Source organism: Geospiza fortis, unplaced genomic scaffold (genome assembly GCF_000277835.1).
Source record: "Geospiza fortis unplaced genomic scaffold, GeoFor_1.0 scaffold432, whole genome shotgun sequence".
NCBI classification, from domain to species: domain Eukaryota; kingdom Metazoa; phylum Chordata; class Aves; order Passeriformes; family Thraupidae; genus Geospiza; species Geospiza fortis.
The window spans coordinates 46,993-58,101 of NW_005054436.1; the positions used below are offsets into that span (position 1 = coordinate 46,993).

An 11,109-nucleotide genomic window follows, 5' to 3' on the forward strand; every position below is an offset into this window, starting at 1 on the left:
TTCCTGCTGTCCCCTCCTGGCTAGAGCTGCCTCCTCCTTCCCCACTGGGAAGAGGATCCATGACAGTGACCAGCATGTGCTGATGGAGACCAAGATGCTACATGGTGTGTTCCCAGATTGCCAGGCGTGGGACACCCATCCCACTGCCCCCAGGTATCCCAGCAGCCCTGGCACCGGGGGCCCCCCACTCCCTGCCAGCTCTGGCTCTCCTTCAAAGTCATTCCTTAGCTAAGAGGAGTTGGCAAAAGCCACAGGACCAGCTGGAAACTGCCTTTATTCCAGGCGGGAGGAGGATGAAGGCAACCCACCACCTTCACCCTTCCCAAAAAGGCTGGCGATGACTTTGGGGAAGGTTGAAAATACTCCCCAAGGAAGAGACCCCCCAGCGACACCACATCCCATCTATCCACTATCGAGCTCCTGAACGGGAGCTCGATAGTGGATAGAAATGTGGGGCTGATTCTCTGGGGGCATGTCCTGGCCCCCGGGACAGGAGTGGTGTGCTGGTCCTGGTGGGAAAGAAGGATGCCCTGGCCCCGGGAGGGATGCTCTGGCCCTACAAATAAGGAAATAGGCCGTCCTGGCCTCGGGGTGATGGGGGATATGTCGGGGGCCTCGGGGGGGCACTTGGAGCTTTAAAGAAGCTCATTTCTACAGGCTTAGCTCCCCATAAAAGTACGATGGGGCTGCTCGGGAGATACAAACGCCCCCCCCCATCCTAGGGTCCCAAACCACCCGTTCAGGATGACCAGCGTAGTCTCGGGATGAAAGGGTGGGCTCTAAAAAACAGAAGCCCGAGGGAGGCGCAAGCATCAAGGGACTAGCACGTATTGGTGCGGAGGTGTTCCCCGGCGGGATGCGCAGTCTGACCCCCCGACCACACCCCCCGGCCTCTCTCACCTCCTCCAGAGCCCCCACGGCCCCCCGGCACTTCTGCATCTTGGAGGCAAAGGCGGCGGCCGGGGAACCGAGGTCCTCGCTGGCAATGGCCAAGAAGTCGGCCACGCTGAGCTGCTCGGGCATGGTGCGGAGGGCACCGGGGGCACTGGGCGGCAGCGGGGCCGGCGGGGAGCGCCTCCCCTGCGGAGCGGGCCCCGCCCGTCCGCACGTTAAAGGCGAAGAGCCGCGGTGCTCCCCAGGATCTGCTCCAGTGACCCCCGTTCCGGGACGCAGGGCGTGCGGGGTTCCCTCGTGCTCTGGTGGCGCGAAGAGAAAACCCTGCGGTTTTTCTTCTGGATCTGCGCCCTCGACCTTGCCTCGGCACCCGCCTTTCCCAGGCACCAGCATCCCCCTAACGCCAATACCCCCCTTTCCGAGGCACCCAGCAGCCACCTAACTCAAGCACCCAGGGACCCCAGCACCCATCTCCGCCCGGAACCCACCTCACCCCAGCACTCCAGTACTCACCTCTCCCAGGCACCCCAGCAACCACCTCTCCCCATCTTGGTAGGAGATGGAGACACGCACAGTGATGGTTTAGGATTATGCCCAGTCCACTCTAAACACCGGTTTAACTGGAGGTCGATCCCACCCTGCCCTTCCTAGGACCGTGAGGGTACAATCCTTGGACAGGGGATAACTACTGGAGCCTTTGGCTTTTTGTCCCGCTGGAGGTGACCTCTTTGTTCCCTTTCCCGTACCCTCATTTGTCTCACCTCTCAACTGAATTTGGTGTCCCATTCCTGTTTATTTGCTCTTCATGGAGGATGGGGAAGCCAGGGCACCTCAGGTGCAGGCAATTAGGTTGAACAGACACCGAGCAAATCCCTCTGCAGGGCTGGGGTTGGTGACAAACTGGAACAGAAAGGGGCAAAAAGCCTCACTGTGACTGGTTTGCCATGAGAGACGCCAGGTGTCTATGCTGACATCACCAGAGCAAGGCCAGATGCAATACAACAGCCAGCATGGGTGCAAGGGGGCTTTGCAGACCCCTCCCCATGCCCCTTGCACTGCTCACCCATGGTGAATCAGACCCTCGACCCTTTCTTTTACTGAGCTAGGAGTGGGGCTCAGTAAAACAGGTATGTGCCTAACCAGGGCCAGCCCAAGTCCTCCTCTAACACACTGTTACTGAGGCGCTGAGAGGGACTGGGGTACAGGAAGAACCATCACAAGCCTTGGGTGAACAGCTACGCTTGAAAGATTCCACGTCTCTGGCACCGGCAGGTAGGCGAGCCCACGGTTTGGGGTGTCCTCCCTCCGTTTGGGAGCAATCAACATCTGCCAAGCTCCCAGGACGTCTCCCTCGGCAGGGCTCTGGCAGGCAGAGGGTTAAAAGGCTGCAGCCCAGGCAGGACTGGAGCAGCAGGGATTTGGGGTAAGAGCCTCTGAGCGGACAGGCAGCCCCCGATCCCCCCGCTGCCCCCGGGGTACCTGCGGTCCCTTGGCCGGTGTGGCCCTGCCACCTCCTGGCTGGCCTGGGGACTGCGCGGGCGGGGGCAAACTGCGCAGGGGGATCCCCTTTCGTGCGGTGGGACACTCATCTCCACGGGGGATGTGGCCTCTGTGCCCCTCGCCCTGCTCACCTGGCCCGGGGCTGTCCTCCTCCTCCTCCTCCACATCACCAGACTATGCAACGCCAACGCGTGCCACGATCCCGGGTACGACACATCACCAGGTGCCATCAGCCATCACTGGGTACCACCAGGGATCACTCGGGTACCACCACATGCCACAGGACATCACCTGGTACCACTGACCATCACTTTGCCACCAGCACTGGTGGCATCCCCAGGTCACAGGAGACACATGGGGAAGGATCTTACATGGACACAGCTCCCCCAGGATCTTGCTCTGCAGACCCCAAATAGGGGCGCACAAGCCCACCCAGCCCCAAGATCCATAGGGAGCTGACCCCCAGCCCTGGTGGGGCTTTTCCCACACTCCTGTTTGGAGGGGCTCTAGCTCAGGCAAAAGCTCATCCCAGCCAGATTTGGGCTGGAAATCACCGATCTGAGCAGGTCACTCATTCTCCTCACTCCAGTCAAAGCTTCATCTCCAACCCCTTCTCTACAAGTGCCTACAGAGCAGGCTGGCCCGTTAAAAAGCCCCAAACCAGGCCATTGAAACAGGAGCAAAACCAGCTCAGCTCCTCTCTCCAGCCAAACCGTTCCAACATTTTGCTGCTTAGAGGAAAACAGCCCTTTATAAAACCAAAATTTTATTTTATTTCAACCCCGCCTGGGCAGAAAACACCAAGTGCCACAAGTTTATTCAGGCCAAAACATATTCTCACCCACACCATCTCTTGAGCCAACCTACAGGAGCACCAACAACCCAAGGAAGGACAACTTAAATAGACCCACTGACAAATCCAACCCCTCCCAGCCCTGCCAGCCCCACACCAAAGGGGGAACCCGGATAAATACAGTGCAATAATTACAGATATTTAGCAAAGAATGCTACAGTTAAAAGCCCTATCCTACCCCATGTCCCAGGGCTTGTCCCAAGCTGTTTCCCAAGCTCCTCTCTGGAGGTCATCGCCTCCCCCAGGCATACCTCTTCCCAGTATATTCCAGTTTTGATACTGCCAGCACCAGCAACTCCAGGAGGCTGGAGGGGGCTGGTGCGCACTGGGGCAGAGGGGCTGCAGCCCCTCAGGGAATATGGCTCCAAATGTGGCCAGAGATTTGCCAGAGCTTCATCCTTCCCTCACCCAATGACTTCAGCTTTGCTGCCTCAATGGTTTTTTAAGGATATTCCAGCCGTGATGGGGAAAATGCCACTGGAAATGACCTGTTGTGACTGTGAAGAACCAGTTTAACTGAGGAGCAACTGGAGTGACCCCAAACCATGGCACAGCCCATTCTGGGCAGAAGCTTCTCTGCCACCCAAGGGCACCCCTAACCCATGTGGGGCATCCAAAGGCACTCCCAGTCTACCAGCATGCCCAGGGTGGTGGGAGGTTATGGTGGGAAGCATCGGTGCACCATGGATTTATTGGGAGATGCTGGAATGGGTCCTGGATGGATCACAAGGCACTCTCAGAGCCCAGTGAGGTGACAACCAACCCAGGAAAGTGCAGAGAAGCCACACTGGGTGAGCAACACAAGGCCCCCTCTCCCCCCAATCCTCAGAAAACCCAGTACTCCCCAACATACCCCAATCTCTCCAGTCACCCCACAGAGATTCCACATGCTCAGGACACAAGTGGCCAGAGGGAACAAAGGCAATGGGGACTGGAGGACACTCAGTGCTTCAGCAGGTCTCCCAGGTCATATGTCTCAAAGAGGTCTGTGACACCCTCGCCCTCAAGTCCCCAGAGATAGTCATCCTGTTCCAGAGGGGGTGAGAAAGCAACGAAGGGTCCCAGGTCCAGGCGGGAGGGGGTGCATGGCAGCTGGTCCTCTGTCTGCTGCAGAAGGTGGGCAGGGGAGCCCAGGAGCCCAGGCTCCATCTCCAGCAGTGAGCTGGGTCCCCCTTGGATGAGGAGAGGCAGAGATGGGGGTGAGAGAGGAGTTCCTGTGCTGCCCCAGCTCTGGGAGATGGGGTGGAGTGGCTGTGTGGCTGATGGGGAGCTGTTTGTCAGGCAAAGGGGTACGGAGTGGTCCTGTGGGGAAGTGACAGCAGAGGGGACAGGGTGGTCCTTGGTGGGGCTTTCCTCCATGATTTCCTCTGGGCAGAGGTACACCTCGATGGGGCCGTTGGTGCTCTTCAAGTAGAGCTGGAAGTTCTCCTGGGAGGGCAGAATAAGGCTCAGGGGGGGCACCCAGAAGGTCACCCATATCCAACTCCACTAGCCCCAACCCATGAGGGATCCAACTGGGGCATTGCAACCCTTGAAGGACCAGCTCAGGGTCAAACAGCCCCATGGAGACGCCCCAAAACCACTCAGGGTCATGCTGGGCTGTGTCCTTGGGATACCCAGAGGGACCCATCGAGCGTGTCACGGATCCAGCAGCACCCACACGCACCTGGCTGAAGTCTGGCACCTCCAGCTGCGTCTCAGGGGGAGCCTTCACAGCAATCACCGTCTGCTCCTGGAACCTGCTGATGGCACGGAGGTCCTGGTAGGTGACATATGCCAGCGTGGACAGGGATGAGGTATAGGAAAAGGAGGGGCTGTAAGCAGGACATAACCATTGCATCCCTCCAAACACCCCCCAAGCCCAGGGGAATACAGCTGGAGGAGAAGGGGCTCAGAGAGATGCCCGAGACCCTGCCCTCCCTCCCATCTCCCTCAGGAAGGATATCTCTGGTTGGACTCATTTTCAGCCAGCTGCTGGATCTGCAGGGCACAGTCCTGCACGAGCTGGTCCAGCATCCTCTCTGTCCTAACCAGTTCGGCCAGTTCCTCACGCAGCACTTGTTGCTTCGCCACCATTGCTGCATCCTCAAAGATCCCTGTCCCCCTGCCAATGGAGATGGCATCTGAGTGATGGCACAGCACACCCTACATGTGTCCCCAGGCCACGTGTCCCCCACCCTGCCCCATCCCTGTGTCCCATCACTTACATCCACTGGATGTGGTTCTTGGATTTCTTGCGGATGAGCTGGATGCCCTCCAGTACGTTGGTGATGTCGTAGATGCGACGCTTCTGGACCTCCAGCACCTCGGCAGCCCGGTTCAGATCCACAACACCGTCGGGAGACTCGTTCAGCAAATGGATGAATTTTTTGGTGAGCAGCCCCAGTGAGGTGTCATAGCGAGTCTTCTCCCCGGGAGACTTGGGGGCTGTGGGGAAACAAGAGACCCCCCATCCTCTCCTAAATTTGGGATGTGGGATGGAGGTGACATGGGGCTAGACATGAGAGGCCACATTTTCCTTTCTTTAGTGTCAGATCTGGGACAGAGATTATATAGGGTTGGAGACAAGAGATCTCCCCATCCTCTCCTTAGCCAGGCCCGTGGGATGGAGGTATCACTGGGCTGGACTTGAGAGACCCCCCTCCATCCTCTCCTTCGTGTGGGATATGGGCTGGAGGTGACATGAGGTAGTGCCAGAGGGGACATGGTTCTAAGAGGGAAGAGAAGCGGGGTCTGCTCCCCCCAGCTTCCCCTGCCCCATCTCACCCCACATCACTTACTCCTGGGGCTGGGGACCTGTGCCAGTGTCCAGCCCTTCCCCTTGGGCGTGCGAAATTCAGGGCCCTCCAGGTCCAGCTTCCTCTTGGCCTGGAGCATGAGAGAAAACCCTGCATTGTGGCCAAGCCAGACACCTCTCTGATTTCCCCACACTGCCCCAGGACCATCAGCCAAGCCCCAGGTGCCACATCCTGGGGTGAGGGAATCCTGCAAGAGGCTCATCCAGTTGCAATACTCCTTTTGGGAAGGGGCACAGCAGCACCCAGCAGTGAGGTGAGAGGCCACTGGGAGAACTGGACAGAGAGGAGATGAGGGGACCCGTCACCCTCCATGACTTCCTGCACACCCTGGCAAGTCACAGGGAACCCACTGGGATTCCCCCTCACCCCCAGCTCCTGGCAGGGCTCCATGGGCTGATCCCTGGGAATGCAGCAGCTCCAAAGCCAGATTCTCACCCTCCCACCCGGCCCACTGGGGTGCAGGATTTCACTTCCCCCCTCCCACCGGGTCATGGTTGAGGCAGCCGAGGGCACCCAGCTGCCACCAGCACACCTGGGACCAGCTGGGTTCAGCCCCCCCGGGACCCCTGGACACGTGTATGCAGCTGGAGGGAAACTGGGGTGAGGGAGATATGCTGGGTTCTGGGAGGGGAGACAAACATCCCTGCACCTGCTGTCCCCTTACCACGGCAAGCAGCTCCTTGAAACCCCCCAAAGGAACCCTGAGAAGCACTTGGGCAAAGGGCCCCAGGGAGAAATACAGCAGAGTAAATCCACAGGAGAACTGGAGGGTGTCACCAACCCCCCCCACCAATACAAACAAATCCCCCAAGACCCCTTCACACCCACACACATGCGCAGGGTGATTTGTGGGGGAATGCTTTGGCTCAGCAGCAAAAAGAAACCCCCCAGCCCCATCCCAACCCCCCAGCAGTACCTGCTCCCAGGCCGGGCTGTCCCACAGGGTCCCCCCCAGTACGTCCCGCATGGCACCCAGGTCCCTGTGCCGGCTCTGACGGCGGCTCCCTTGGGAGCACAATGCACTGTGCAGGGAAGGGTTGGGCACCTCGGCCTCGTTCCCACCCGAGGGGGCTGGCGGGAGAGACGCCAGGGGCTGTTTTCCTCCCCCCTCGAGGAAGCCAGGTTGGTCCCGAGCTCCTGTGGGAATCTGTTCCCTCCCACCCTTCCCCGAGCAGGTTTTTCCCAGTGAACTTGCCTCCAACCCCAGCCTCGTGGCCCCAGATCTGCCCCGCAGCTGCCGGCGCCACAACAGTTAATGCTGAGCGCATGGGAAACACCTGCCTCAGATAAGACCCCATCCATCTGCCAGCACCCTGCCCCCCCGCCGGTATCCCTTGCTTCTCCAGCATGGATGGCCATGGCCAATGTATGTTCCCATCACTGTTGGGGAGATCAGCTGCACCCCACCTACCCCAAGCCACAGGGAAACTGAGGCACAGAGCAACCCACAGCAGGTCCTGGTGTTTCCAGAGACCTCCAAAGCCCCCGAATCCCCCGTCCCCATGTAGGAGGGGATAAAGGGGACCCCTGCTTCCCCAGGTGCTGTTTTGGGGGTTTGGTGGGCTCAGACAGCGGCAGGACCCTGAGTTCCGGGACCCACCAGCAAGGGACAATGGACAAGGGGCTCACTCTTGTGACCCAGCTGCCATCCCCCGAGCTGGACAGGCTTAGGCACACAACAGCTGAGTGGGGCACAGTGAGGGGCTCCCAGTACCCTACCAGCACTGGGGCAAGGGGGGAGGGAGATGAACCAGAGTAGGTAGGGGAACAGGGATCACACCCGAAGACTCCCTCAAGATGTGGCAGGACCACCCCACACCACTTGCCAGCCCCCAGCCATGGCTCCCCAGGATGTGGGAACATACCATCTACACGCAATATGGTGGTGGGGGTGGGAAATCAGGCTTGACCCCAAAATTTCGGCTGTATATAAGGCAATGAGGGGGCAGGCTGGGCCCCCTGCCAGCTCTGCCTGCCAAGCAGCCCTGAGCCCAGCCCTGGCGCCAGGGGCTACACCCTGAGCCCAGCCCAAGCATCAGAGCATCCCTCACCCCCCCGCGGAGGGCTCCTCCTGCCAACCTTCCCTTTCAGCAGCATCCGCTGCCTTCTCCGGGCTTGCCCGGGCTCTGCCCGGCCCTTCACGGGGCTCCCCCCGTTCCCCCTTTCACCGGGGGCGTGGGAACGCAGCGCCCGGGGCTGGGCGCCAAGGGCCACTCCAGGATCCTGCTGCTTGTGCTGAGGGGCTGCTGGGTCAGACAGCAGGGTGGGTCCCTCACTGCCTTGGAGTGGCTGAGGGCTAGTAGTGCACAAGAGGCAGACAGGGGAATGGAGGCTGATCCCAGGTCTGGGAGACAGTGAGAACACCATGCACTGGAGAAGCAGACAGTACCCTCAGCCCAGGTGCTGCTCCCTACTCTGGGGTGCACCCAACATCTGCATCCCCTCCAACAGCCCCACCCTGGGAGATGTTTCCCGGTAGAGAGGAGCTTTAAAAGCCATAGCCAAACAAGCCTCTCCAAGGGCAGCAGCACAATCACCACTTCCGCACCCATCCCTCCCCCAAAAATCCCCCCTTTTGCCTACGCAGAAAACCCTTTGATGGGATCAAGGTGGGATGGGACTATGTCACCCCTGTAGAATCTGGGGGGCTGCTGAGCAGGTTCTCCCACAACCCAGCACCCACAGGGGCTGCCAGTCTTGGGTGCTCTTTGCACAGATGGCTCAGCCCTGCCAGCTCATTCAGAACCACAGAGGACTCTTGTCCCTGTTCAGGGTGAGGAGCTGGGATCCCACGGCAGAAACACCCCTCTCTCCAGTGCTCTTGCATAGCCCTAAGCCCCTATAGACACCAGACATGGGCAAACACTGACGATGAGATTGGCATGGGCTAAAACCACTCCAAAATACACCTTTTTCCCTGAAGGAAAACACATTTAATTACTCCAGAACCCTCAAATTGGAGAGTATGGTAAGTATAAGGCTTTTTCGGACGGTGAGAGACAACCCATCCTGCTTTCCCGTGGCGTGATAGGCTCCTCCATGTGATCCCAGATCACTCATGTGGCACATAGCCGTTAGGAGCGGCTGCAATTGCCCAGCTTGGGACCTGGGAGGAAACGCTGGTATCTGATTGCCTCGGCTCTGCACACAAAGGTTGTGCCATAAACAGGGTGTGTGCAGCAGGAACCCCAGCTGTCAGGGCTCTGAGTGCCATACTGGGGCTGGAAACAATATCTTCAGCATCGCAAATGGGATAATGGCTGCAGGAAGTGGGGAGAGGGGGCAATGCCTCTCCAAAGCCGCCAAGGGGGAGAGAGGAGCGTGTTGTGTCCCCAGTTGTCACATGAGCCCCCAGACCCTGCTCAAGGGATAGCTGTGGGCAGCTGCACACGGAACATCTCCTTGTGTGGGTGATGATGGTGGTGATGACAAAGAGGCAGTTAGCCCAAAACCTCTTCATCCCAGATGTCACTTAAGGACAAGCGCTTCATGTCCCAAGTGTAACACAAGACCCCCAGGCCACTCCCCAGCCACATTTAGGGGACAGTGGCAGGAAGGAGTACCCTGAGCACTGGAGTGGGTGATGATGATGATGACAAAGGGGCCACTAGCCCAAAACCAGCTCTTCACGTCCACAGAAATGGTACTGGGAGTCTGTGGGGTGTTTTTAAGGGAGGGGGCAGAAATGATGGTGTCTTCTTAAACAACAGACCTTGGCAATGCAGGATGTCTCGCACAGTTTGGAGACAAAGAGGCCGGAGAGGAGACAGGTGGTCCCAAAGTCCCCCGGGATGGGACTCGAAACAGCCGCATCCAGCCCCCCAGCCATGGCACAAAGGGGGATGCAAGGACACTCCCTCTCCCTCCGCTGCAGCAATGTCCCCAGCTGGCACCAAGCATCAGGGATTGGGAAAAGGGGAGGGGGCGGGAGAGGAATAAATAAATCAATCAAGCTTTGGGAACACTAAATCAGTGTTAGTGGGGTCTGGGATCCCTCCCAGGACCGAGGAAAACAGAGGCTCACAGTGAGGGCTGGATGTGTGCCCAGGCTGCAGCAGGCAGGAATTAAATGCCAGCTGCTGGCGGGGCCGACGACTCAGAGGGGGCCCTCCGGGAGCAGGGACACGCTGGGCAGAGCCTCCTGTGTGCCCTGACAATGGGCACGGGGCCAGCACCCGGCTTGTGTCTCACTTTCTCCGTTTAGGGGTAGCTTTGTAGCTTACTGTTGGGCTTTATAAACACAACCGTGACCCCGCGGCTTGGCGGCAGGGATATGGGACAGCAACCCCCTACCCAACTCCCAGCACCAGGGTCTGAGCTATAAAGCCTTGGGGTGATCCATGGAGGATGAGACCCCTCCCAAAAAGCTGATGTTGCCAGCCCACTGTAGCCACGGGAAGAAACCAAGGTTAGAAAGCAACCCCTGTTCTGTGTCCCCCCACCTGCCCGGGTCACCTCCGGGGATTACAGCTCCAAAGTGGGGAGAGCCAGTGGGTACGGCTGTTGCCCCCCGCCCAGATCAGGCAGGGGCTCTGCCTGTACCCATTCCTCATTTCCCACCATAGAAAGGGCTTCTCAAAGCGCCTGGGATTGCTGACTGGGTGTCGAGGCACAACCCAGACTTTTTGCAAGCTGGAGAAAAGAAATGAGGCCAAAAAAGGCCAAGAGGCGGAAGCTGGAGCCGCGGGCACGCAGGGGCAAGGGGAAGTTGAGAAACATCTGAGCCATTTCACTGCGACTTCTGATTTCAGACCTCACCCTCCCCCGCTCCCAGAAAGACACGTTAGAGGGTGCAGACTCCGATATAAGCTGCAAAATTTGAGAGGGGGCTGTACATGCTGAGGTCACTCACCCCTTGCTCCCCACCCAGCACCATCCCCAGCCTCCCGTGCCCCTGGAGCAACACCCAAGAAAGAGACGGGATGCAGACATCTTACCGGCAGCCGTCCCGCCGAGGCCGAACAGAGGGTCCTGAGCTCGGGGCCTTGGGGGGTGTCACAGAGGCGCCCGCCCCGCGAAGCGGGGGTGCTGACAGCCGCTGGCGTGTAGACCTGGGTGAAACAG

At 59.0% G+C, this 11,109-nt stretch overlaps 2 protein-coding genes across 4 annotated transcripts in view; both read right to left on the minus strand.

Annotated features, from left to right (window-relative positions):
• The window catches only part of ASAP3 (ArfGAP with SH3 domain, ankyrin repeat and PH domain 3), a 17,611-nt gene extending 16,521 nt beyond the window's left edge, over positions 1-1,090 (minus strand). For all 3 annotated transcript variants that reach the window (XM_031062069.1, XM_031062071.1, XM_031062070.1), the window contains exon 1: positions 901-1,090. In XM_031062069.1, the coding sequence (XP_030917929.1) occupies positions 901-1,023 (123 nt within the window). In that variant the 5' untranslated portion in view covers positions 1,024-1,090. The remainder of the gene's footprint in view (positions 1-900) is intronic.
• Positions 1,091-3,143: 2,053 nt separating this feature from the next.
• On the minus strand, positions 3,144-11,105 carry E2F2 (E2F transcription factor 2; the record flags this gene model as incomplete). Its single annotated transcript, XM_031062017.1, has 6 exons — positions 3,144-4,675; positions 4,914-5,028; positions 5,193-5,351; positions 5,455-5,674; positions 6,028-6,115; positions 10,983-11,105. Coding segments are annotated over 6 exons (1,191 nt in total), but the record flags the coding sequence as incomplete, so codon positions are not given.
• Between the last annotated feature and the right edge of the window lie 4 nt (positions 11,106-11,109).